At 43.7% G+C, this 27,988-nt stretch overlaps 3 protein-coding genes across 4 annotated transcripts; all 3 read right to left on the bottom strand.

The window, feature by feature from the left end:
• Nucleotides 1-5,617: 5,617 nt before the first annotated feature.
• On the bottom strand, nt 5,618-9,299 carry LOC139561429 (uncharacterized). Its single transcript, XM_071378507.1, has 2 exons — nt 9,034-9,299; nt 5,618-8,359 (listed from the first exon to the last, which is right to left on the bottom strand). The coding sequence occupies exons 1-2, from the start codon at nt 9,089-9,091 to the stop codon at nt 5,823-5,825; spliced, it is 2,595 nt and encodes an 864-aa protein (XP_071234608.1). The 5' UTR covers nt 9,092-9,299; the 3' UTR covers nt 5,618-5,822.
• Nucleotides 9,300-10,343: 1,044 nt separating this feature from the next.
• Nucleotides 10,344-16,070, bottom strand: LOC139561461 (WD repeat-containing protein 87). The gene is made up of 3 exons (XM_071378587.1): nt 15,318-16,070; nt 13,286-14,135; nt 10,344-11,781 (listed from the first exon to the last, which is right to left on the bottom strand). Exons 2-3 carry the CDS (start codon nt 14,024-14,026, stop codon nt 11,644-11,646), a joined length of 879 nt encoding a protein of 292 aa, XP_071234688.1. The 5' UTR covers nt 14,027-14,135; nt 15,318-16,070; the 3' UTR covers nt 10,344-11,643.
• A 3,460-nt stretch (nt 16,071-19,530) lies between these two features.
• b3gat3 (beta-1,3-glucuronyltransferase 3 (glucuronosyltransferase I)) lies at nt 19,531-27,497 on the bottom strand. 2 transcript variants are annotated; one of them, XM_071378578.1, is made up of 7 exons: nt 27,307-27,497; nt 26,848-26,954; nt 26,244-26,424; nt 25,961-26,144; nt 25,564-25,725; nt 23,556-23,846; nt 19,531-23,114 (listed from the first exon to the last, which is right to left on the bottom strand). In XM_071378578.1, exons 2-7 carry the CDS (start codon nt 26,939-26,941, stop codon nt 23,016-23,018), a joined length of 1,011 nt encoding a protein of 336 aa, XP_071234679.1. In that variant the 5' UTR covers nt 26,942-26,954; nt 27,307-27,497; the 3' UTR covers nt 19,531-23,015. The 2 variants fall into 2 exon arrangements, with proteins under 2 accessions (XP_071234679.1, XP_071234680.1); XM_071378579.1 differs by lacking the exon at nt 26,848-26,954.
• Nucleotides 27,498-27,988: the final 491 nt, after the last annotated feature.

Below are 27,988 nucleotides of genomic sequence, written 5' to 3'. Positions count from 1 at the left end.
GGGTAGTTTGTAGTAGGCTTTACCACTATGGGGTAGTTTGTAGTAGGCTTTACCACTATGGGTTAGTTTATAGTAGGCTTTACCACTATGGGTTAGTTTGTAGTAGGCTTTACCACTATGGGGTAGTTTGTAGTAGGCTTTACCACTATGGGGTAGTAGGCTTTACCACTATGGGTTAGTTTGTAGTGGGCTTTACCACTATGGGGTAGTAGGCTTTACCACTATGGGGTAGTTTGTAGTAGGCTTTACCACTATGGGGTAGTTTGTAGTGGGCTTTACCACTATGGGGTAGTAGGCTTTACCACTATGGGGTAGTTTGTAGTGGGCTTTACCACTATGGGGTAGTTTGTAGTGGACTTTACCACTATGGGGTAGTTTGTAGTGGGCTTTACCACTATGGGGTAGTAAGCTTTACCACTATGGGGTAGTTTGTAGTAGGCTTTACCACTATGGGGTAGTTTGTAGTAGGCTTTACCACTATGGGGTAGTTTGTAGTGGGCTTTACCACTATGGGTTAGTTTGTAGTAGGCTTTACCACTATGGGGTAGTAGGCTTTACCACTATGGGGTAGTTTATAGTAGGCGTTTACCACTATGGGGTAGTTTGTAGTGGGCTTTACCACTATGGGGTAGTTTGTAGTGGGCTTTACCACTATGGGGTAGTTTGTAGTAGTCTTTACCACTATGGGGTAGTTTGTAGTAGGCTTTACCACTATGGGGTAGTTTGTAGTAGGCTTTACCACTATGGGGTAGTTTGTAGTAGGCTTTACCACTATGGGGTAGTTTGTAGTAGGCTTTACCACTATGGGGTAGTTTGTAGTAGGCTTTACCACTATGGGGTAGTTTGTAGTAGGCTTTACCACTATGGGGTAGTTTGTAGTAGGCTTTACCACTATGGGGTAGTTTGTAGTAGGCTTTACTACTATGGGGTAGTTTGTAGTAGGCTTTACCACTATGGGGTAGTAGGCTTTACCACTATGGGTTAGTTTGTAGTAGGCTTTACCACTATGGGGTAGTTTGTAGTGGGCTTTACCACTATGGGGTAGTAGGCTTTACCACTATGGGGTAGTTTGTAGTAGGCTTTACCACTATTGGGTAGTTTGTAGTGGGCTTTACCACTATGGGGTAGTAGGCTTTACCACTATGGGGTAGTTTGTAGTGGGCTTTACCACTATGGGGTAGTTTGTAGTAGGCTTTACCACTATGGGGTAGTTTGTAGTAGGCTTTACCACTATGGGGTAGTTTGTAGTAGGCTTTACCACTATGGGGTAGTTTGTAGTGGGCTTTACCACTATGGGGTAGTTTGTAGTAGGCTTTACCACTATGGGGTAGTTTGTAGTAGGCTTTACCACTATGGGGTAGTTTGTAGTGGGCTTTACCACTATGGGTTAGTTTAAAGTAGGCTTTACCACTATGGGTTAGTTTGTAGTAGGCTTTACCACTATGGGGTAGTTTGTAGTAGGCTTTACCACTATGGGGTAGTAGGCTTTACCACTATGGGTTAGTTTGTAGTGGGCTTTACCACTATGGGGTAGTAGGCTTTACCACTATGGGGTAGTTTGTAGTAGGCTTTACCACTATGGGGTAGTTTGTAGTGGGCTTTACCACTATGGGGTAGTAGGCTTTACCACTATGGGGTAGTTTGTAGTGGGCTTTACCACTATGGGGTAGTTTGTAGTGGACTTTACCACTATGGGGTAGTTTGTAGTGGGCTTTACCACTATGGGGTAGTAAGCTTTACCACTATGGGGTAGTTTGTAGTAGGCTTTACCACTATGGGGTAGTTTGTAGTAGGCTTTACCACTATGGGGTAGTTTGTAGTGGGCTTTACCACTATGGGTTAGTTTGTAGTAGGCTTTACCACTATGGGGTAGTAGGCTTTACCACTATGGGGTAGTTTATAGTAGGCGTTTACCACTATGGGGTAGTTTGTAGTGGGCTTTACCACTATGGGGTAGTTTGTAGTGGGCTTTACCACTATGGGGTAGTTTGTAGTAGGCTTTACCACTATGGGGTAGTTTGTAGTAGGCTTTACCACTATGGGGTAGTTTGTAGTAGGCTTTACCACTATGGGGTAGTTTGTAGTAGGCTTTACCACTATGGGGTAGTTTGTAGTAGGCTTTACCACTATGGGGTAGTTTGTAGTAGGCTTTACCACTATGGGGTAGTTTGTAGTAGGCTTTACTACTATGGGGTAGTTTGTAGTAGGCTTTACCACTATGGGGTAGTAGGCTTTACCACTATGGGTTAGTTTGTAGTAGGCTTTACCACTATGGGGTAGTTTGTAGTGGGCTTTACCACTATGGGGTAGTAGGCTTTACCACTATGGGGTAGTTTGTAGTAGGCTTTACCACTATGGGGTAGTTTGTAGTGGGCTTTACCACTATGGGGTAGTAGGCTTTACCACTATGGGGTAGTTTGTAGTGGGCTTTACCACTGTGGGGTAGTTTGTAGTGGGCTTTACCACTATGGGGTAGTTTGTAGTGGGCTTTACCACTATGGGGTAGTAGGCTTTACCACTATGGGGTAGTTTATAGTAGGCTTTACCACTATGGGGTAGTTTGTAGTAGGCTTTACCACTATGGGGTAGTTTGTAGTGGGCTTTACCACTATGGGGTAGTTTGTAGTAGGCTTTACCACTATGGGGTAGTAGGCTTTACCACTATGGGTTAGTTTGTAGTAGGCTTTACCACTATGGGGTAGTTTGTAGTGGGCTTTACCACTATGGGGTAGTAGGCTTTACCACTATGGGGTAGTTTGTAGTAGGCTTTACCACTATGGGGTAGTTTGTAGTGGGCTTTACCACTATGGGGTAGTAGGCTTTACCACTATGGGGTAGTTTGTAGTGGGCTTTACCACTGTGGGGTAGTTTGTAGTGGGCTTTACCACTATGGGGTAGTTTGTAGTGGGCTTTACCACTATGGGGTAGTAGGCTTTACCACTATGGGGTAGTTTATAGTAGGCTTTACCACTATGGGGTAGTTTGTAGTAGGCTTTACCACTATGGGGTAGTTTGTAGTGGGCTTTACCACTATGGGGTAGTTTGTAGTAGGCTTTACCACTATGGGTTAGTTTGTAGTAGGCTTTACCATTATGGGGTAGTTTGTAGTGGGCTTTACCACTATGGGGTAGTTTGTAGTGGGCTTTACCACTATGGGGTAGTTTGTAGTAGGCTTTACCACTATGGGGTAGTTTGTAGTAGGCTTTACCACTATGGGGTAGTTTGTAGTAGGCTTTACCACTATGGGGTAGTTTGTAGTGGGCTTTACCACTATGGGGTAGTTTGTAGTAGGCTTTACCACTATGGGGTAGTTTGTAGTAGGCTTTACCACTATGGGGTAGTTTGTAGTGGGCTTTACCAAAATTTGTTGTCACCCGATTCTTTATGCACATATTTAAGAGTTTTTGGAAAACATGAACACACTGAGGGGGATTTTACCAAAATTCTGTTACCAAACTTTGCATCTTCACAGTTCTTCCAGTAAATGTGTTTTTGTAAAATGTTCAGTGTAAATTGTTAAAAGTAGTTATTGTGCATAGAGTTGTATGGCTTTTTAAACTTTGAAATCAACGATTTTTGTTTTGGCATACATTTTGAGTGGAAAATCTGAATCTGTTGAAATTCCATAGCAACGGAATTGCACTAAGTAATTGTGGGCTGCCTATCCTTTAACCCTACAGTGTTTTTGAGGGGACTTTATCATGAATAATTGGGATGGAGGGACACTGCAATACCATACAGGAGAATTGGGATGGAGGGACAATTCAATACCATACAGGAGAATTGGGATGGCGGGACACTGCAATATCATACAGGAGAATTGGGATGGCGGGACACTGCAATATCATACAGGAGAATTGGGATGGCGGGACACTGCAATATCATACAGGAGAATTGGGATGGAGGGACACTGCAATACCATACAGGAGAATTGGGATGGAGGGACAATGCAATACCATACAGGAGAATTGGGATGGAGGGACAATGCAATACCATACAGGAGAATTGGGATGGAGGGACACTGCAATACCATACAGGAGAATTGGGATGGAGGGACACTGCAATAACATACAGGAGAATTGGGATGGAGGGACACTGCAATACCATACAGGAGAATTGAGATGGAGGGACACTGCAATACCATGCAGGAGAATTGGGATGGAGGGACACTGCAATACCATACAGGAGAATTGGGATGGAGGGACACTGCAATACCATACAGGAGAATTGGGATGGAGTGACACTGCAATACCATACAGGAGAATTGGGATGGAGGGACACTGCAATACCATACAGGAGAATTGGGATGGAGGGACACTGCAATACCATACAGGAGAATTGGGATGGAGGGACAATGCAATACCATACAGGAGAATTGAGATGGAGGGACACTGCAATACCATACAGGAGAATTGGGATGGAGGGACACTGCAATACCATACAGGAGAATTGGGATGGAGGGACACTGCAATACCATACAGGAGAATTGGGATGGAGGGACACTGCAATACCATACAGGAGAATTGGGATGGAGGGACAATGCAATACCATACAGGAGAATTGAGATGGAGGGACACTGCAATACCATACAGGAGAATTGGGATGGAGGGACACTGCAATACCATACAGGAGAATTGAGATGGAGGGACACTGCAATACCATACAGGAGAATTGAGATGGAGGGACACTGCAATACCATACAGGAGAATTGGGATGGAGGGACACTGCAATACCATACAGGAGAATTGAGATGGAGGGACACTGCAATACCATACAGGAGAATTGGGATGGAGGGACACTGCAATACCATACTTCATCTGCTGGAGAGGCACTGTGAACAAGTATACATGGCTTCTATTATCTTAGTTGGAGAAAGGCACAGCACTATAGCATTCCTTCATGTTTTTTTGATTTCCCAAGCACAACTCCTGTTAAGATATAACTTAACCTATACATTACATTTCCTTGTAGTTTTTAATACTTTTTTTTGTTGTTGTCCGGCATTTCCGCCAGATATTTAAATGTCTCAGACGTCCGATATTGATTTGGTTTGTCTTCATCTGTAATCTAATACGTGAAGTGATTTGTAGGCCCAGTCATTCAGTGTGGTTTCAGAGGCTACAGTTCAGATTGTTAGCCTGCCTGGTCCCGGATCTGTTTGTGCTGTCATGTCAACAACTCCTTGCCATGCCAAACAGGATAGCACAAACAGGTCTGGGACCAGGCTAAAACATTGTAGCTAAAGATTTGTTCTACGGTATATAGACCTACGTCTAGCCATATACAATGTATAACTGTGGTGTAAGTGAATTACTTCTCATGTTGTTTCGGTGAGCATTCATTGCTTTTCATTATATACTCAGGTCTCATTGGAAAAGGAGTGCTCATCTCAATATGATCTCCTGAATAAATGAAGGATAAATACAATGGCATACCTTCTCCTTATGGTATGTGTGTTGTTGTAAACCTGATGATCAATACAGGACATTTAATTGAACAACTTCCTACATATATCCAGTAGATGGTGGTATAGACTCTATGCTTGTTCTGTGTAATGATGGGAGTAGCAGGCATGCTGCACAACACAGTTCAGACAAAGACCAACACAACACACAAGTAACTATTGAGGACTATATATTTCAAATATATATATTGTAGGAATGTACAACAACATATTGGACATGGAAGAACATTAAACACCCAAACTACTGTATCCATGTCAACATCTAAAAAAACAATACAAATGTTAATCTCTTATCTTTCATTAATCCCCTCAGAACTGTTCCCCCTCAGAACTGTTCCGGTCCCAGAGTTCCGTAGTTCTAATACCTGCGCATCCATGGAAACCGAGGCCACGACGCACGGCCCCTGTTCCACAATGACACTGCCTTCTTTGCAGCATCAGACGCTTTCTGGTCCTTCTCCTCCTCTTTGGCTTCCAGACTGGTGGTGGTGGAGGGTAGGGCCTTGCTGGGAGAACGTGCAGTCCCACGTCGGCTCTCTCCTGTGGGTTCCTCAAGCACGGCGGTGGGGGTGGTACTCACAATAACCCCTTCTCTGGTACGGTTGGTGGGGGTCAGAGTAGTGGTGATGTCACCGTAGTCAGATAGAACAATGACTGTGGGGTTACCATGGACAGAGCTGACCGGGCTTTCAGCAGAGGGTACCATGGAGATGCTGCTGCTGTTTTCCCGACCAATCCTACTAACTTCAGTTGGGACTTCAATGTCTGCTGTGCTGTTACCCTGGTTACCTGTCGTACTGACTTCAGCCGAGCCCCAATCATAGTCAGTGTTGTCAATGGTGGTGGTGGGATGGTGACTGGCACTGGCGGTGGTGTTACCATAGCTACAGCTGCTACAGTTGTTCTCTCCACTCCTATTCTCCTCCTCTTCCTCCAACCCAGAGCCTAGTACCGCTAGTTCAGCATCATCATCAGATTGGAGGTGGTCACTGTCAGGTTCAAGAGGAGAGGAGGAGGATGAAGAGTGGGCAGCTTTTTCACTGCTGGCTACATTCACATAGTGGTTAGAGTAACTAGGTTCAGAGTCAATATAGTCAATATAGTTCAGCACAACAGTTGACTTTGTGGTGCTTTCATCAGAATCCTCAGACTCCACAGAAGGATAGCCAATCATAGGAGCCGCAATAGGAAGCACTTTCTGGTTCTCATTCACGCCACTCCGCTCCACGCTGGTACTAGTAACCGTGGGTGATGTTGTTCCTTCGTCTCCGCTGGTAACAGTACTCTGGTAGTCATTGGTCGCTTCGATGGAATCTTCATATTCAGTGTAGCCAATGGCGGAAGAGGAAAGGGTAACGGCTTCCTGACTTTCATTGTGAGCATTTGCTTCTTCTCTTATTAAGTACAATTTGTTGCTGAAGCCACTAATAGCAACTGAGGACGAGTAGTTGGCCTCAGCGCTAACATTATAGTCACGTGTTATCACAGAGCTATTAGCCTCAGCGCTAACATTATAGTGACCTGTTATCACAGAGCTGTTAGCCTCAGCGCTAACATTATAGTCCACTGTTATCACAGAGCCATTAGCCTCAGCGCTAACATTATAGTCACCTGTTATCAAAAAGCCATTAGCCTCAGCACTAACATTATAGTCACCTGTTATCACAGAGCTATTAGCCTCAGCGCTAACATTATAGTCTACTGTTATCACAGAGCTATTAGCCTCAGCGCTAACATTATAGTCACGTGTTATCACAGAGCCATTAGCCTCAGCGCTAACATTATAGTCACCTGTTATCACAGAGCTATTAGCCTCAGCGCTAACATTATAGTCACCTGTTATCACAGAGCCATTAGCCTCAGCGCTAACATTATAGTCACCTGTTATCACAGAGCTATTAGCCTCAGCGCTAACATTATAGTCACCTGTTATCACAGAGCCATTAGCCTCAGCGCTAACATTATAGTCACCTGTTGAGTCATAAGCCTGATTAATATCGTCGATCAGGGGGTCTGAGAGTGAAGCATCCTGAGTAGTATTAAGATGGCCACTGGTTTCCTCCTCCTCTTCTTCTTCCCGCTCTTCCTCCTCCTCCAGGCCCAGCATTACGTCTGTGGTCGGTTCAGCCTGCGCTGCCGTCTCAGTAACAACTGCACTAGTATCTACTGTGACAGTAACGTTAGTGTTGTTACGATGTAAACTAAGACTAGTGTTTGCAAGGTCATCGGTGACGGAGACAGAATCTGTCCGATGAGTGTAGAAGTCAATGACATCAGGGGCTGACATAGGATCAACGTTTAGATCAGCTAACGGATCACTTGTTTCCAGTACCACCACAGATCCATTCGGATGAGGACAGTCCTCCAAAGTCACAGAGAGATCTTCAGTGTGGCCACTAGCGTTGATCTGGCTAGCGTTGATTCCATCATAAGAGTTGTTTAGGTCGGAATAAGAAATAGCAGAAGAAGAGGAAGGTGTAACATCACTGCTGTTATTACAACCACTAGCGGTCGCCATTTTAGTTTCGTTGTCTATCTGTTGAGTGTAGCCAATATCGTGAGCTGATGATGATGATGCTTGATCATTGATAAGTTGACTGGCATTCCGGCTGGCATTGAATTTGAGACCACCACTTGGAGAAGTTGTGGATATTGAGTCAAAGTGGTCAGTATCGCCAATGGTTGAAAATCCAGATAGATCAATAATATCTTGATGGGATGGTGTGTTACGCTGGTCTTTGGATGCTGCTGTTGGATTGTGGTGAGTTTGGGTCAGAAGATGTGATGGGGAAGGAGTGAGGACATCTTGGCTTGTTGAGAGGTCTCCCTGTGGCTCCAAGGTGTAGGCAGCAGGGATGAGGGGTGCTGCTGGGAATGGGATGTACCTCAGGGACCCTACAGGAGAGGAGGGGAGAAACAATGACTGTACTGTAGTGGGCTGGTTTGGATGTGACTGAGAATCATAATCTTGAGCCATACTCTGACTAGGCAAGAATACAGAATATCTGGCTAAGTAGTGGCTAAGTATGGCTAAATGCTTAGCTACTACAACACTTTTTATTTAACCTTTATTTAACTAGGCAAGTCAGTTTTAAGAACAAATTCTTATTTACAATGACTGCCTACCAAAAGTCAAAAGGCCTCCTGCGGGGACGGGCCTGGGATTAATAATCAAAATAATTAAAAAAAAAAGAAACATAAATGACAACATCTAATATAGTAGACAACGTTAACGTTACATCATTGACACAACATAGGCTATTGCTTGTGACTGTTGACACAATATATTATTAGCTATATTGTGTTTGAGTGATAATAGAGCGGTGTTTGTGTAATATTTTATGGCCAGTTGAAGCATCATCATTTCCACACAGTTCAATTGCAATAATAACTGGTATTTTCTTCGAGCTAATCTGACAGCTTTCTTTTTCAAACAATCACAGCTAACGTTACGCGTTAGTCTTGCAAGCCTGAGTGTGACACTTAGCTAGCTATCAAAAACCTTTAGCTATGCTAACTTTACGTTAGCAAATGTTGCTAGCCAATTAATTATTAACAAAGTTATTTACCTTCATCAAATAGCAATAAGAGGATGCAGAGTATCAAATGACGACGGCAACTCATCATCGCCGGTCAAATCAACAGAGATATTATTAGCAGAATTTGTAAAAGTATCAACTGAAACAGTTTAGCTACTGCATCATTTTCTCGATGGAAAATACTTTTTTATTTGAATGTGCCAATGAAGTCAAAGAAATATAACATTGTGCATTTTTATTGGTTACTTAAATACTGTAGTAACAGTCGCTAGGCGCTGTCGATAAACGTTCTATCGTGTCGCGACATGGCTGGTACACTGGCTGGCTTCATTTATTTCATTTGGCATCTTTGATATCGTTATACTGCCCTACCAAGCAAAAAGGCAGTAACTGCTATTTTGGTCGAAAATTAGTTAATGACACTTAATTGTGTGGACAAGTATCCTGCCTCTAGTGTATTGTGTTTTGGAGAAAATGGGGGTTCATATTAGCAGTAACCGCAAAAGGTTACTGTGAAACTAAGGTAAATTGCTGTAACATAACATACTGCATTATAACTTGGTTTTAACCGGCCCTTGGCTGCAGTTAATGCCTTTTACCTTGATATCATATTATTTTATTCTGATAGTGATACAATCAAATTTGTATGACACTGACTGACAGCTACACACACGTACATTGCTAATCTAGGGATACAACATCATGGCCACAGCATTCCCGGGTGGAAAGGATGGTTGAATTTGCTCTGAAACGCCGACATCCAGACACTGGTAAGAACTAGCTAGCTAAGTAGATCTGAGAACATAATTAATTAGCTAGCGAGCATAGACTAACAATGCTACCAGCTCCCATAAGATATCTGCAATTGATACTAACTTCAATATATTAGCCCAATAATGAATTATATTCTGAAATTTCATCTGATGGTTTCTTTGAACCAGTACACCACACACACACAGCCAGTGACAGCCATCTAGCTAGAGCTGACCAAAATGTAAAAAACCTACCTAAATTAGCACGAAGCAATATATTTGTGCCACCTGCTCCAATAAAAAGCGATAATACATTTATACTAGCTTCAATCTATTACCCCTATAATGAATATAATCCCTATAATTTTATTCAGACATTCAATGTGTTATTTGAATCAGTAACGTTACACCACACGATCGATAGCCAGCTGACAAGTCAGTTAGACGTGCATCCCAAATTCACCCTGGCGTGCCAGAGGCTAAAGCTAATGAGCATTTACTGCCTTTTGCCTTTGTAGGGCAGTATACAGCTGACCAAAAACGTTATTTTCTTAGGAGGATGAAGAACAAAATATATTTGAGAAATGATCTTATTGTAAAGCATATTTTATTTTAGGACAAAGGCTACAAGATGGCAAAATTAAATCAAAGCATTGATTTTTAAACAAATATCATAACAATTTAGTCATTCACATACAATATAGACATTTTTTTCCCTCCACTAGCTCAGTATAGCTCTCATATGATTCTGAGCTTGACTTCAATGCTGCAAGAGAGAGATTGGATGTTGCCATTTAAGCCAATAATTAACAATAAATAAACTCTTTGGTAAGATATTATTGAGAGAGATTCCACAGAAAAGTGTGAAAAGTGATCATATAGTAAATAAATTAATATTAATAAATAATGTATTAAATGTGTTTGTGTGCGCAACCTCCTTTTAGACAAAGTCAGAGGACCAAAGTCTGAGACTGTTATTTCGTACCCTCATGTCCCCCATAGTTAGTTAATTTCATAGTATGAAAACGTTCTCCTTTTATGAAACAAACAACACACTTGGGCTACGTTCAATAGGCACATGGATAGTGAAACATACGTTATCAGGTCTCATCTTGGGCTACGTTCAATAGGCACATGGATAGTGAAACATACGTTATCAGATCTCATCTTGGGCTACGTTCAATAGGCACATGGATAGTGAAACATACGTTATCAGGTCTCATCTTGGGCTACGTTCAATAGGCACATGGATAGTGAAACATACGTTATCAGGTCTCATCTTGGGCTACGTTCAATAGGCACATGGATAGTGAAACATACGTTATCAGATCTCATCTTGGGCTACGTTCAATAGGCACATGGATAGTGAAACATACGTTATCAGGTCTCATCTTGGGCTACGTTCAATAGGCACATGGATAGTGAAACATACGTTATCAGGTCTCATCTTGGGCTACGTTCAATAGGCACATGGATAGTGAAACATCCCTCAGGTTGCACAACACTGAAACCACCATACAGACGGTCCTCCAGAGAGGTTGAACCTCACCCTGTGAGGAAGTATTAAACCCATTCCCTATTTAGTGCATTTGTACAATAGTGTGCTATTTGGAATTCAGAATAGGAATGAGTTAAACTTTGTGTACTTCCTGGTGTTAATCGTGTGCTGTTCATATTGATCATTGATAAACCAGTATGTACTAGATCAATATCACTGATTGATTAATCAACTGAACCATACATTGAGGTGAACACAGGTCATTTGCGTTGAGAACACAAACGGAACACTCTGTCCAAGCCAGCCTCAATCTCAAATTACAATATGGGCGTTACATAACCTGATTGGAACAATTGCAGTTTACAGATTAGATGAACAGGTTTGTGAATCCTATCTGTATTCTGCTAATGCTGAGGAATGGTGCATTTCCCTTGATGGTGGTGGTGGTGATGAGTCAGGTGTCAGCGTCACGCTGTACAGGTTAGTGACGAAGGTCTCCCACCCTCGACGGAACACTCGGTCGAAAGTCTGAAGGGGATAGAATGAATAATCAATACAGGTGACCAGAAAACATTGTTTGATTGATATTGATAAAAACATTGTTAACAAAATGTATTCACAAAAGAAAACATTTCAATTGGAACATAATCCAGTCAAGACCAGAACAAGATAACTTGGGACGTCCCAGTTTATGTGTTCAGGGTGGATGTGTATCATTATTCATTTGATGTAGTTATATGTTGTGTTCATCCTGGTCTCTTTCTTATGACATGACCCCCTGACCTCTGTGTAATCAGGAAGGAATATTGGCCTGGTGGTTTCTGGGTAGGAGCGAGGGATGATCACTAGTGCTCTCAAACAACGATCTGTGGTCAGATAGTAAGGCACAGGAATGACACCTGTGTGTGTGTGTGTGTGTGTGTGTGTGTGTGTGTGTGTGTGTGTGTGTGTGTGTGTGTGTGTGTGTGTGTGTGTGTGTGTGTGTGTGTGTGTGTGTGTGTGTGTGTGTGTGTGTGTGTGTGTGTGTGTTCTCCCCGCTGATGGAGAAGAAAGAGAAAGACAGACAGGGGGAGGAGAAAGGCCCAGGGTTGTCCCTAAATTATGTGTGAGGAGACGTGAAGGAAGGGGGATGAGAGGGAGAAGAGTGGGAGGAGAGGAGGAAGGCAGATGATAAAGAGAGCGACAGATCAACAGGGAGGGAGGGAGGGAACATTTCCCAATGTGGAGGAGAGGAAAGGGGGATGGATTCATAAAGCAAACAGACAATATGTTAGGGTTAGGGAGGGGAAGGGAAGAGAGGAGAGGGTCGCAGGTGGGGAGAACAGGTGTGTCACCTGATACTAGCTAAGGAGTTGTCCTGGGACTATTACTATAGCGATAATGTTACTATAGCTACGTATAATATTACTATAGCGATAATGTTACTATAGCTATAATATTACTATAGCTATAATATTACTATAGCGATAATGTTACTATAGCTATAATATTACTATAGCGATAATGTTACTATAGCGATAATGTTACTATAGCGATAATGTTACTATAGCGATAATGTTACTATAGCTATAATATCTGTCTTTGTTTTTGGCACATTAGACCTAACTGTCTATCAACTGAATAAAATAAGAAATAGATTTTAAAATGGCCTTCAGAGTTAATTTATCATTTGAGCTCATGGGGTGGGTGACGTACACAGATCAGTCATTGGACTCTGACCAGACCGTTAATAATATGGGCATAGAGGGTCATATAAATGTTTCCATAACTGACTAATTACTGGCTGCTGTTCTTGGCATGTAACTGTGGAACGTGGAACTTTAACACATTGTTCCTCCCTCTGGGAGAATTCCACAGGGGGGGGGGGGGAGAATGTGTTAAGTAATCCGTGTCCTGTCCTCTGTTAAAATGGAACTAGGTAGGAAGGGTAAACCTGGATTCTGCTGCTGCTGTTACAACAATAACAAGTGGAGGTTTTCCAAGTGTACCTGGAAGGCAAAACGCACACTACCATCCTCTCTCGTTCTCTCACCTTGCGGTAGTTCTTCAGCGTGCTTCTCTTCCTCATCACCTTCATTTCCTCCTGTCCCTTCATCTCCTCCTCCTTCTCTTCTTCCCTCCCTCTCTTCTTGTCCTTTATCAGAACCTGGTCATCCGCTTCTTCTCGGCTCGCAAAGTGGACCAGCGTCCTCTCCTCTTCTGTTCTCCTCTCTTTCTCCCTCTGTCCTTCTTCAGTCTCTACCCTCACCTCCACCTCCAGGACAGGGGTCTGCGTCTCCATCTCCGTACCCAGGATCGGGCCCTCCTCCCTGGGGGAGACCGTCTGGGGCTCGGCCCCCTGTTTCTTCCCGGTGCTCCTCCCCCAGCGGCTCCTTCTCACTTCCACCGCGGTGACCTCCAGGACAGGGGCCTCCATCTCCGTACCCAGAATCTGGTCCCCCTGCCTAGGGGAGATCGCCTGGGGTTTGGCCTTCCTGGAGCTTCTTCTCCAGCGGGAGCTGAGCCGGCTGGGTTTCCTTCGGAGGAGAGTGGTGTCGTCATCTCCCATCATTCCCTGGTTGAAGTCAAACACCCCAGGCTCTCCCTGGTCCGTCTCTCCCCCCTTAGAGAGCTCTGTGGCTGGGTACGATCCCCCCCAGTCCTCCTCTCTCCCCCTCTCCTCCTCCTCTCCTCCCATCTCGGGCTCATCCAGGCGACCGTAGAACCCAGAACTCTTGTCCAGGTACTTTGGAGACCTGACGGAACCGTTTCTGGGACTCTTTCCGATCGCCATCTTTTATTTTTTTTATTCTCTCCTTCTCTTCTCTTTCTTTTGTCTCTCTCCTTCTCTTCTCCTTCGCGATGCAACGTATCTCTCTGTTGTTGTTTTTATGTCTTTAAAGCTGGGTGAGAGAAAGGGGGGGGGAGAGAAAAGGGGGAGAGAGAAAGGGATTCATGTCTTTATGTAGTTCTTCCAGATAGATGCTCTGTACTAGAGAATTCCATAGACAGTTTATACACACACACACACACACACACACACACACACACACACACACACACACACACACACACACACACACACCAGAGATTGTGGATGGGGTGGTTTTTGATTCAGTATGAAATAAGACAAAAAGAAGCATTGTGCTGGATGAGATACAACAGTAATGTGTCAGATAATATTTATCTGTGTGTTTATCTGTCACTCCATCTCTCTCTGTCACATCATCTCATCTGGGTGACAGAGAGTTCACTGTGTGTGTCTGTGTGCCGCCTCTGTGTGTTCAATTTATGACGGAGATAACAGAGACTCCTGGTTCCAGACTCACTCAGACTTTGACTCTTTGCTCTCTAGTTGGAGCCTCAAACACTGCCAGCTTCCACGCATCATATTCCCTAGGTAGTGCACTACTTTTAATGGGCCCTGCTCAAAAATAATGCACTAAATAGGGAATAGGGTGCCATTGGAACGTAGACCTATGAGTCACATCATGACTATCTCCATGACAAAAACAGGTCATAACTGTATGTCTGTCTGTATATGTCTGTCCGTAGATATGTCTGTATATATCTGTCTGTATATCTATGTCAATGTTAATTAACTCAGACTGTTGTCAAACCATTTCATATGAAAACTCATAGATATGTAAAACAGTATCTATACGTTTCCTTCTGTTTCACTAACTATAACATGTGAACCATTTGATTGGTAATTAACATTGACATATATATATATATATATATATATACGTACAGATATATACAGATAGATATTCATATGAAAACTCATAAATCTGTAAAACAGTTGTCTAAACGTTACCTTCTGTTTCACTAACTGTAACATGTGAACCATGTGATTGGTTAGAGATGTACAAATGCTTGTCTGGTTCGAAAATCTTCTGTGGATTTTTGTCAAGTTCGCTAATATTGGTTTAACATGGAGGTAAATCAGAACTCCCAACACATTACTCAGTCAGTACAACGTAACGGCATTTATAAATAACTAACATGCTTTAGTGAATACTGGAAAGTACAGAGTGAGAGAGATGAAAGAGAGAAGGAGAGATGAGAGAGCGCTCTCTTACCTGCCGTGTCTCTGTGCCTCTGTGTTCCTGGGTGATCTTCTCTATGTGTTCTGAGTGCCTGTTGCTTTGGGAACTCTTCTCATATCTTCTCCTCCGTCACACACCCTGCCTGAACTTGCTGTCACCAGAGGAAGAAAAAAAAAACACCCACACTATCTCTCTGACACTCACAAGCCTGATGGAGGACTGGTTGACGTACACACGGACACAAACACAGATAGATAGGGAATAGAAGAGATAATTACATTAGGGCCCTCTGGTCAAAAGTAATGCACTGTGTAGGAATGTATCCACCGACACACATAAATACCCAGTACTGTAGTTAGTTCTGAACAATCATGACGATCATACTAACTGTTGCACGGAACATCCTGAGTAGATGTCTTACATAATCAACATGTTCTCTTTAGATATATAGTACACACATAACTAGATTGATGGTATAGCAACTGTTGTTACATTGCACTAATTGGTATATCTAACTACTCGTGTGCGTGTGGTAATCTCAGCACTCAGAACTAAAATCAGGCACATTAGACTATTGTATACACATAAACAGATTAAGATGTATAGCAACTAGAAATCTGTTTGGTCTTTTGTGACAGTTAGTTTGGTCTGTTGTGACGGTTAGTTTGGTCTGTTGTGAGGGTCAGTTTGGTCTGTTGTGAGGGTCAGTTTGGTCTGTTGTGAGGGTCAGTTTGGTCTGTTGTGACGGTTAGTTTGGTCTGTTGTGAGGGTCAGTTGTGATGGTTAGTTTGGTCTGTTGTGAGGGTCAGTTGTGACGGTTAGTTTGGTCTGTTGTGAGGGTCAGTTTGGTTTGTTGTGGGGGTCAGTTTGGTTTGTGTGAGGATCAGTTTGGTCTGTTGTGACGGTCAGTTTGGTCTGTTGTGAGGGTCAGTTTGGTTTGTGTGAGGGTCAGTTTGGTCTGTTGTGAGGGTCAGTTTGGTCTGTTGTGAGGGTCAGTTTGGTTTGTGTGAGGGTTAGTTTGGTCTGTTGTGAGGGTCAGTTTGGTCTGTTGTGAGGGTCAGTTGTGACGGTTAGTTTGGTCTGTTGTGAGGGTCAGTTTGGTTTGTTGTGGGGGTCAGTTTGGTTTGTGTGAGGATCAGTTTGGTCTGTTGTGACGGTCAGTTTGGTCTGTTGTGAGGGTCAGTTTGGTTTGTGTGAGGGTCAGTTTGGTCTGTTGTGAGGGTCAGTTTGGTCTGTTGTGAGGGTCAGTTTGGTTTGTGTGAGGGTCAGTTTGGTCTGTGTAACACAGCATCTAGTGTGTGAATCACAGGATCAAACCGTACAATACAAACTTGTAATTTAATATACAAGAGTTATTTGAATAGTACTCGTGTCGCTCCTTTGGTATCCAGAGGAATGTGGTATGTGTGTTTGGGATGTAAACAAGGGTGTGAGCACTGAGTTTTTCTTCATCCCAGGTTTTTTACCACTCAGATAATTACCCTATCCCTTTGTCTCTACCACATCTAACACACACACACACACACACACACACACACACACACACACACACACACACACGAGGCAGCACGGTCTTGCTCTGTTAGGATGTGGTGTGCCACTGACTGTGATCCAACATGTAGTGTGTGAATCACAGGATCAAACCGTGTGTGTGTCATCTGATTCATGGCCACTAGGCTGATTACTCACCTGACAACGCACCCACACCTCAGGGGAAGTAGGAGAGAGAGAGAGGATTTGAAATTCCATATATGGTCATAATCACTACACACTCCCACCGGAGTGGGCGGAACAGCTGTCAATCAAAGACCCAGCTGTGAGGTAGTGTTCAGAAGCTATAGGAAAATTAGGGTTCCGGAACACAGGAAGAGACTAAGTCACCAGTTAGAGTTTATGTTCCAAATGGCAACCTGTTCCCTACATAGTGCACTACTTTTGAACCAGAACCCTATGGGCCCATTACAGCTCCATTTGTTGTTTTGGGTCTGTATTCCAGCACTGAAATAATACATTGACTATGAGGGTAAGGTGCAGACTGTCAGCTTTAATTTGTGGGTATTTTAATCGTTATCGGGTGAACCGTTTAGAAATTACAGCACTTTTTGTACATAGCGCCTCCCCTCCCCTTTAGGGGACCTAAAGTATTATTAATATAACTATTTTGGGGGGGGGGATCAGCTTCAACATAGCAAATAGATTGCGGCTTCCATCAATGTCATTGTCTGCATCATTTCCAATCCCCCATATATATATTATACATATATTATTTTCAATATAATATATATAATTTGTTTTCAATATATTTTCCTTTATTATTTTCCCCTAACCCTCCCTAACTGGACTAAACTAACACTTAGGCTTCTATTTCCAGCTTATACATACTACATACATTTTTACAGACACAGTATATTTTACAATAGTTATCTTGTTTTTACTCCCATCCTTCAGCTACCCTCAACCCCTACCATCTATCTCTGAAGACCATACAGTTTTGATTTCTATTTTCCATATACACTCAATGACTACTTCAAGTTTGTGATTCTACACATTTTTGGGGGTCTATTTTCTGTTTGTTTTGGTTGTGTTTCAGATTATTTTGTGCCCAATTGAAATGAAAGGTAAATAATGTATTGTAACATTTTGGAGTCACTTTTATTGTAAATAAGAATATAATGTTTCTAAACACTACCATGATTATGGATAATCCTGAATGAATTGTGAATAATGATGAGTGAGAAAGTTTGACGCACAAATATCATACTAGGCCTGGGCGGTACACCGTATATACAGGGGTATTTGGAAAAAGCCATGGGATCAATTTTCAATACCGTCAAAACTATTTCTCTCTAGTTTTTCAATACATTTCAATATTTGTAGCTACTTTTTAAGTGCAATACAGTACCTTAGGACAGGGCTCTCCAGCCCTGTTCCTGGAGAGCTACCGTCCTGTAGGTTTTCGCTCCAACCCTAATCTAGCTCACCTGATTCTAATAATTAGCTGGTTGGTACACTGAATCACGTTAGTTACAACTGGAGTTGGAGCGAAAACCTACAGGAGGGTAGCTCTCCAGGAATCAGGGTTGGAGAGGACTGCCTTAGGAGAGAAAGCAGGTCGCGTTTTCATTTGACCTGTCACAGTATTTCAAAATATGAAGAGTACCGTAGCTCCCCAGAACAGTTGAGCCAGTCAGGTGTTTGTAAACAGCACGACGGGAGAAAGTGAGAGCTGGTGAATCCATAGCGTTCTATTGGTCAGTCTCTGTTGTGCGATGCACGTGAGGTGATGAAGTTACACTTGTATGCAACCCCCCGTTATTGTAATGGTGAGAGGTTAGCATGTCTTGGGGGTATGCTAACCCCCCCTGTTATTGTAACGGTGAGAGGTTAGCATGTCTTGGGGGTATGCTAACCCCCCTGTTATTGTAATGGCGAGAGGTTAGCATGTCTTGGGGGTATGCTAACCCCCCTGTTATTGTAATGGTGAGAGGTTAGCATGTCTTGGGGGTATGATATTTGTGCGTCTAACTTTCTCACTCATCACTACTCACTAAAATACCCTCAGATGAAAACTGACAGTCTACACTTTAACCTCATAGTCATTGTATCATTTCAAATTCAAAAGTGCTGGAGTATAGAGCCAAACCAACAACAAATGTGTGTCACAGTCCCAATAACTTTGGAGCTCACTGTATATAGTAAATAGGGGGCCATCATTTGGGACTCAATGAACAGGGTTTACCATCATGGTCATACAGAGTGTGACTACTGGGTGTTAAAGATAGGTCCTTACTATGCAAAAGACAGAGGAAGAGAGACAAGCAGGGTAATGAAGGCAGTCAGATAGAGACAAGGAAGAAAGAGGGAGTGGACACACAGTCGAGGAAAGTTGCCCTCCAGCAGACAGCTCGTCGCCACAGTGACGGCTCACCGCCAAAATAAACAAGATTTTTTTTAAACGAAAGACAAAAGTTAAGACTGTAGATTCTCTCACTGGCTTCTTCAATGTGACAGCTCGTCTTCACCACCACAGTGACAGCTCATCGTTGTCACTACCTAGTCTTTATTCTCTATAAATGGGAGTCACACAGAGAACAAGTGGGTTAGTGGTCTTTCACAGTCGCTGACACTAGCCTAATAAAAATGCCTCCGTTCAGTGAAACTGGACAAAAGCCAGACATGGTCATTTACTGAAATTCCTCTGAAGAAGACAAAAAACGTCAAGAAAAATTTCACAAACAACAAGATGTTTATTTTCCTGATTAAATAATGTATTTATTTTCAAGGCAGGGACAATTAAGACAACGGCCACATAATACTGAGAACGCTTCCCAAATGACAACCTATATATTGTATATAGTGCACTACTTTGGAGTGCCCTATAGACCATGGTCAAACGTAGTGCACTATAAAGGGGAATAGGATGCCATTTGGGACGCACTTAATAACGTTCTTACAGACAGATTCAACAGGCACCACAATACACTCAACCACTTAGTATCATTATCTACTGCCAAGTACTCTACTAATATACACACACACGGTGGCTAAACTACGGTTTTCCAGAAAATCCTGGTTGGAAGATTCCAGATTTCATGCTTGTTCCCGACTCATGCTCCGTTATCTTCCAACTGGCACTTCTAGAAAACCTGGGGATTTGGGGAAAGTTCCCAGAATTCTGCTACCCTAGTCCTAACACACACACACCACTCGGTATACATACAGTACCAGTTAAAAGCTTGGACACACCTACTCATTCAAGGGTTTTTCTTTATTTTTACTATTTTCTACATTGTAGAATAATAGTGAAGACATCAACACTATGAAATAATACATATGGAATCATGTAGTAACCAAAAAAAGTGTTAAACAAATCAAAATATTATATATTTCAGATTCTTCAAAGTAACCGCCCTTTGCCTTTGACAGCTTTGCACACTCTTGGAATTCCCTCAACCAGTTTCACCTGGAATGGTTTTCCAACAGTCTTGAAGGAGTTCCCACATATGCTGCTTTTCTTTCACTCTGCAGTCCGTCCAACTCATCCCAAACCATCTCAATTGGGTTGAGGTCAGGTGATTGTGGAGGTCAGGTCATCTGATGCAGCACTCCCTCACTCTCCTTCTTGGTAAAATAGCCCTTATACAGCCTGGAGGTGTGTTGGGTCATTGTCCTGTTGAAAAACAAATGATAGTCCCACTAAGCGCAAACCAGATGCGATGGCATATCGCTACAGAATGCTGTGGTAGCCATGCCGGTTAAGTGTGCCTTGAATTCTAAATAAATCACTGACCGTGTCACCAGAAAAAGCACCCCGACACCTTAACACATCCTCCTCCAAGCTTCATGGTGGGAACCACACATGCAGAGATCCGTTCACCTACTCTGCGTCTGACAAAGACATGGTGGTTGGAACCAAAAATCTAAAATGTGGACTCAGACCAAAGGACAGATTTCCACCGGTCTAATGTCCATTGCTCATGTCTCTTCTTATCGTTGGTGTCCTTTAGTAGTGGTTTCTTTGCAGTAATTCAACCATGAAGACCTGATTCACACAGTCTCCTCTGAACAGTTAATGTTGATGTGTCTGTTACTTGAACTCTGAAGCATTTATTTGGGCTGCAATTTCTGAGGCTGGTAACTCTAATGAACTTATCCTCTGCAGCAGAGGTAACTCTGGGTCTTCCTTTCCTGTGGTGGTCCTCATGAGAGCCAGTTTCATCATAGCGCTTGATGGTCTTTGCGACTGCACTTCAAAAAACCTTCAAAGTTCTTGAAATTTTCCGGATTGACTGACCTTCATGTCTTAAAAAATAATGATTGACTATCGTTTCGCTTTGCTTATTTGAGCTGTTCTTGCCATAATATGGACATGGTCTTTTACCAAATAGGGCTATCTTCTGTACATCACCCCTACCTTGTCAGAACACAACTGATTGGCTCAAACACTTTAAGGAAAGAAATTCCACAGATTAACTTTTAACAAGACACACCTGTCAATTGAAATGCATTCCAGGTGACTACCTCATGAAGCTGGTTGAGAGAATGCCGAGAGTGTGCAAAGCTGTCATCAAGGCAAAGGGTGGCTACTTTGAAGAATCTAAAATATATTTAGAATTATTTAATTTTTTTTGGCTTACTACATGATTCCATTTGTGTTATTTCGTAGTTTTGATGTCTTCGCTATTATTCTACAATGTAGAAAAGTGTAAATAAAAAAAATAAAAAACCTTGAATGAGTAGGTGTGTCCAAACGTTTGACTGGTACTACATACACAAACAAAACACATTCACAGTTACGACAAATTTAAATAGGTTGACTGGTCTTAAAAACAGTCTTGAGATAATATCTTACAATATGTACATTGTGTCTGCATCCTAAATGCCACCCTATTCCGTAAACACATATAGAGGATAGTGTACCACTAAGAATATCTTGTTAGTTCCATATACAGCATCAGCATAGTACAGCTAGCTGGAACAGGGTTTCCCAACCCCCCTTCCCTGGGTGCACCTTTTGGTTTTTGCCCTAACATCTACACAGCTGATTCAAATAACCAAAGCTTAGTGATGAGTTGGTTATTTAAAAATCAGTTGTGTAGTGCTAGGGCAAAATCCTAAACGTGGGGGGGGGGGGTTTGGGAAACCCTTACAGCTCGAGAGACCGGTCCCCTGCGGGACGGTTGAGCTAACATAGGCTAATCGCATTAGTCTATGTAACAAGAACATTTCCCAGGACATAGACATATCTGATATTGGCAAAAAGCTTAAATTCTTGTTAATCTAACTGCACTGTCCAATTTACAGTAGCTATAACAGTGAAATAATACCATGCTATTGTTTTGAGGAGAGTGCACAGTTTTGAACATGAAAAGTTATTAATAACAAATTAGGCACATTTGGGCAGTCTTGATACAAAAAATTGAACAGAAATGCAATCAGACTTAAACTTTGCACATACACTGCTGCCATCTAGTGGCCATTATCTAAACTGCACCTGTGCTGGAATAATACATTATGGCCTTTCTCTTGCAATTCAAAGATGATGGTACAAAAAAACCTTTTTTTCCCCTTCTTTGTATTATCTTTTACCAGATCTAATGTGTTATATTCTCCTACATTCCTACAAACTTCAAAGTGTTTCCTTTCAAATGGTACCAAGAAAATGCATATCCTTGCTTCAGGGCCTGAGCTACAGGCAGTTAGATTTGGGTATGTCATTTTAGGTGAAAATTGAAAAAAAGGGGCCAATCCTTAAGTGAACCCTTACAGCTAGAGAGACCCATTAAGTGAACCGTTACAGCTAGAGAGACCCATTAAGTGAACCCTTACAGCTAGAGAGACCCATTAAGTGAACCCTTACAGCTAGAGAGACCCATTAAGTGAACCCTTACAGCTAGAGAGACCCATTAAGTGAACCCTTACAGCTAGAGAGACCCATTAAGTGAACCCTTACAGCTAGAGAGACCCATTAAGTGAACCCTTACAGCTAGAGAGACCCATTAAGTGAACCCTTACAGCTAGAGAGACCCATTAAGTGAACCCTTACAGCTAGAGAGACCCATAGGGCTCTGGACAAAAGTATTGCACTATACATGGAGCCTTTTTCAGACGCATGGAAAGTTTTAAAGCAGATGTAGTGGGTGTGTTTAGTTGTAGGTGTGTGTTTAGTTGTAGGTGTGTGTGTTTGTGTGTGCAGTTGGTGTGTGTGCAGTTGTATGTGTTGTCCGGTCCTCACACCTCTACAGCAGTATCAGAACCCAGGCCTTGTTTCTGAAGCGCTTCCTCTCGCTTCATCTTGGGCTTCTCTGTCCGCGTGTGCCACACCAACACCTGTCAATCACACACGTGACGTTTAAACATCCCCCCCTACACCACCAACATGCCCCCCTACACCACCAACAACCCGCCTACTCCATCAACATCCCCCCTACTCCATCAACATCCCCCCCACTCCATCAACATCCCCCCTACTCCATCAACATCCCCCCTACTCCATCAACATCCCCCCTACTCCATCAACATCCCCCCTACACCACCAACATCCCCCCTACTCCATCAACATCCCCCCTACACCACCAACATGCCCCCCTACTCCATCAACATCCCCCCCTACTCCATCAACATCCCCCCTACTCCATCAACATCCCCCCTACACCACCAACATCCCCCCCTACACTAAAAACATCACCGGTTCAACACCACTATTCTATTATATCTTTAGCAACCACTCTCTCTCCCCCCCTCCTTACCCCCACCCACCCCCACACACACCTTAGTACAATTCTCCGCCTTAGGTTCCAGTTCGTCCATGGTAACCAATCCCTGCAGGAAGCTGCTTTCCAAGAACCCCATCGGTGCGTCGCCGTCGAAACATGCGTCCTGATTGGCTATCACCAGCTTGAGCGACACGGCGAAGCCAGCCATGTCCAATGGGAAGGGGCGGCTGGGGCGCCAGCCAGTATGGAAGCGTACAACCTTCCCCCCCTCGACCACAGGTCTCTCATATCTCATCCCTCCCACCAGGCCGACTGGCCACACAGAGACACGCTGGGTACCACGCATCTAGAGAGAGAGGTTACAGAGAAACGCTGGGTACCACACATCTAGAGAGATGTTACAGAGACACGCTGGGTACCACACATCTAGAGAGAGAGGTTACAGAGACACGCTGGGTACCACGCATCTAGAGAGAGAGGTTACAGAGAAACGCTGGGTACCACACATCTAGAGAGAAATGTTACAGAGACACGCTGGGTACCACACATCTAGAGAGAGGTTACAGAGACACGCTGGGTACCACACATCTAGAGAGAGATGTTACAGAGACACGCTGGGTACCACACATCTAGAGAGAGATGTTACAGAGACACGCTGGGTACCACACATCTAGAGAGAGATGTTACAGAGACACGCTGGGTACCACACATCTAGAGAGAGATGTTACAGAGACACGCTGGGTACCACACATCTAGAGAGAGGTTACAGAGACACGCTGGGTACCACACATCTAGAGAGAGATGTTACAGAGACACGCTGGGTACCACACATCTAGAGAGAGATGTTACAGAGACACGCTGGGTACCACACATCTAGAGAGAGATGTTACAGAGACACGCTGGGTACCACACATCTAGAGAGAGGTTACAGAGACACGCTGGGTACCACACATCTAGAGAGAGGTTACAGAGACACGCTGGGTACCACACATCTAGAGAGAGAGGTTACAGAGACACGCTGGGTACCACACATCTAGAGAGATGTTACAGAGACACGCTGGGTACCACACATCTAGAGAGAGAGGTTACAGAGACACGCTGGGTACCACACATCTAGAGAGAGATGTTACAGAGACACGCTGGGTACCACACATCTAGAGAGAGATGTTACAGAGACACGCTGGGTACCACGCATCTAGAGAGAGAGGTTACAGAGACACGCTGGGTACCACACATCTAGAGAGAGATGTTACAGAGACACGCTGGGTACCACACATCTAGAGAGAGATGTTACAGAGACACGCTGGGTACCACACATCTAGAGAGATGTTACAGAGACACGCTGGGTACCACACATCTAGAGAGAGATGTTACAGAGACACGCTGGGTACCACACATCTAGAGAGAGATGTTGACTAGTTTAAAAATTGACTGTAACAAGAATGCAACACACCAGTGGGTGATATAACAGTTAGATATAGCTCTTAATTTTGTGCTTCATGGCATCCCGAGTGGCCACTAGAAATCCTGGTTCGAGTCCAGGCTCTGTCGCAGCCGGCCGCGACCGGGAGACCCATGGGGCGGTGCACAATTGGCCCAGCATTGTCCGGGTTAAGGGAGGGTTGGGCCGGCAGGGATGTTCTTGTCCCATTGCGACTCCTGTGGTGGGCGCCGTACACACTGACACGGTCGGCAGGTGTACGTTGTTTCCTCCGACACATTGGTGTGGCTTTCTTCCGGGTTAAGCGGGAATTGTGTCAAGAAGCAGTGCGGCTTGGTTGGGTTGTGTTTCGGAGGAAGCAGGGCTCTCGACCTTCGCCTCTCTCGAGCCCGTACGAGAGTTTCAGCGATGAGACAAGACTGTAACTACTACCAATTGGATACCACATTCATTTTGAAAGCTAAACTTCAATATGTCTTGTTGGTTGTCAAGTCAATTATACCATACCAAGTCTATTTCTTGAAAAGAAGAAGTTAAATCAGAATATTTTGGACAATTAGCTGGCACAGGCCCCAGGGTTGAAGAGCTAGAAGACTCCAGATCCTGTGTGTCTGACTCCTACCTCCTCAAAGAGCTGTAGGCTGTATGTGTTGTCGTCGTCAGCAAAGTAGACCACCCCCAGCTGTGTGTCTGCTCCAGGCTGCCCCCTCCTGTCCTCTCTCAGCCACCGTAGCCCCTCGTTCCTCTGCTCCGCCCCGCGGGGCTTCAACCAGCTAGGGTCACCCTGGGGGAATAACCAATCAATAAATCAAATGATAAATCCATCAATCAATATGGTAATTTTATTCATTCTTTGTTTTAATTTAAATGTAGACCCTGTAGGAGTTTGTAAGTGAGTAAATAAGGATGTGCATCAGATTTCTTTATATAATGCAGTTAGCTATCTAGGCATTGTGAGATCTGGCAGACGACTGACATGCAAAATAGTGTGCCTGGTCAGCGACCGGATCTGAACCCACCTCCTGTAGTTTGCGGTCGCGTGGCGTGGGCGTGTGGAGGTGTGTGTAGGCCAGGCCGCTGGAGGCCAGGAACCCTGAGACCAGAGGGGTTTTATGGGGAGAATCTTCCACCAGGATCCAGTGGAGCTGAGGGACATGGAGGAACGTCTGGGCAAGCCGGGTTAACTCTGCTTTCTGGACAAACCTAGTGAAAGGGATGGAGAGAATGTTAGAGATGGTGCAAGGAAAGAAAGAGTGAAGAGACAACAGGCGGTAGTGTGTCTCTCTCTGTCCATCTTCCTACCTGGTGTAGGTTGGTGTGATGACGTAGATGGTGGGTTGGGCCGGTTTCACTGCTAGTTTCTGGGGGGGTTTGGTGGGCTCAGCTTTCCTCATCTGCTCCTGCAGCCGATGCAGTTCCCCCCGCAGACGAGAGATAGTACGGTCCTTGGGCATGTCATGCTCTGCACAGTCACAGCGCTGGCCTGGGGACAGAAACAGGTTATATAGTCAGTTAAGGTGTCAATTGAAATGCAGCCCAATTCCTGTCTCCCATTCAGTCAATTGAAATGCAGCCCAATTCCTGTCTCCTATTCAGTGCACTACTTTTGACCTGGGACAATATCTCATGGAAGTAAAGGCTAGTTAGGACCAAAGCCATATATTTATATATCTTATTTGTAAAGGTATGGCTCTGGTTAGGACTATGTTCACCAAACAACGATTGTCTCAATAACGATTTGTGATACATTCCTGTGAGACTGCTGATCTAAGAGGACTTCATAGGACTGTCAGTGATAACAAAGGAGAGGAGACACGGGGAAAGGAACCAAGAGAGATGTGGACAGGATACAAGTAAAGGTGACGAGGAAAGAGAAGACAAGGAAAGGAGAGATAGACAGTCTTACCAAGCTGCATGAGAGCGTAGATGAGGCCCATAAGTGAGACCATGAAGTAGAGGACAAACACAGTCTTCAGTTTTAACTTCATCCTAGTAGCCATGGCAACCCGCCGGCTACACACACACACACAACATTGGACAGAAAACCAATTGGTCAGAAGAAATACACAAGGTAACCACTAGACACGCAAACCAATTACTAGTTTGTTTCTGCTTAGCCAATTGCTTTGTTGTCATGAGTAAACTGGCCACTGACTCATGAGACGGCGAAATAAGCGAAAGGTAGCTATGATGTCTCGCTGTGTTATTAGCTAGCTAACGTTACATTATCGGTTAGCTAGCTAGCTACTATCTATGTATTCTTGTTTGCTGGAAAGCCAGGGAGCTATTGCTAACCAGCTACCTAGCCCGTTAGCCAGGTTTAGAGGTAGTTAGCCACCATCGTTAGCCATCTATAGGCACTTACCGGGAATAACGTCGTTACTAGTATTAGGTCTTGTGAGGCACCAATTTCTTCATTTATGACTTTTTGGGGAAGGCATTAGTTATAAATGCACCCCAATTAGATGGGCGATAAATCATCCATTCAGTTAGTTAGCTACGTATGAAATATTTCATGGATACCAACAACTTCCGGCTTGAGGGTACGGCACAAAGAAAATCCCCCGGAATAAAGTAGGCATGAAGAAGGTTTCCGGATCAACTACATTTCACAGAACGCCGCAAGAAATTCGAATGAATCCATACATCTATAGGAGCCTCCATCCTACTAAACTACACTGTAGCAGTTACAGATCCATACAGCTATAGAGCCTCCATCCTACTAAACTGTAGCAGTAACAGATCCATACAGCTATAGGAGCCTCCATCCTACTAAACTACACTGTAGTAGTTACAGATCCATACAGCTATAGAGCCTCCATCCTACTAAACTACACTGTAGCAGTTACAGATCCATACAGCTATAGCAGCCTCCATCCTACTAAACTACACTGTAGTAGTTACAGATCCATACAGCTATAGGAGCCTCCATCCTACTAAACTGTAGCAGTAACAGATCCATACAGCTATAGGAGCCTCCATTCTACTAAACTACACTGTAGCAGTTACAGATCCATACAGCTATGTAGCCTCCATCCTACTAAACT

The sequence above is a fragment of the Salvelinus alpinus genome, chromosome 31 (genome assembly GCF_045679555.1).
Source record: "Salvelinus alpinus chromosome 31, SLU_Salpinus.1, whole genome shotgun sequence".
Taxonomy (NCBI): domain Eukaryota; kingdom Metazoa; phylum Chordata; class Actinopteri; order Salmoniformes; family Salmonidae; genus Salvelinus; species Salvelinus alpinus.
Note: the sequence above shows the minus strand (reverse complement) of the source record. Positions and strands in the feature narration are given on the sequence as shown.

Excerpts from the sequence above, each read along its gene's own strand:
- LOC139561429 (XM_071378507.1), bottom strand. The coding sequence starts at position 9,091 with ATGATGAGTTGCCGTCGTCATTTGATACTCTGCATCCTCTTATTGCTA. Across the intron at positions 8,360-9,033 it reads CTTATTGCTATTTGATGAAG|GGTCCCTGAGGTACATCCCA; the intron begins GTAAATAACTTT and ends CCTCTCCTGTAG.
- LOC139561461 (XM_071378587.1), bottom strand. The coding sequence starts at position 14,026 with ATGGCGATCGGAAAGAGTCCCAGAAACGGTTCCGTCAGGTCTCCAAAG. Across the intron at positions 11,782-13,285 it reads CGCTGAAGAACTACCGCAAG|ACTTTCGACCGAGTGTTCCG; the intron begins GTGAGAGAACGA and ends TATCCCCTTCAG.
- b3gat3 (XM_071378578.1), bottom strand. The coding sequence starts at position 26,941 with ATGGCTACTAGGATGAAGTTAAAACTGAAGACTGTGTTTGTCCTCTAC. Across the intron at positions 26,145-26,243 it reads ATCACACCAACCTACACCAG|GTTTGTCCAGAAAGCAGAGT; the intron begins GTAGGAAGATGG and ends CCCTTTCACTAG. Across the intron at positions 23,115-23,555 it reads AGGCGGAGAATTGTACTAAG|GTGTTGGTGTGGCACACGCG; the intron begins GTGTGTGTGGGG and ends TGTGATTGACAG.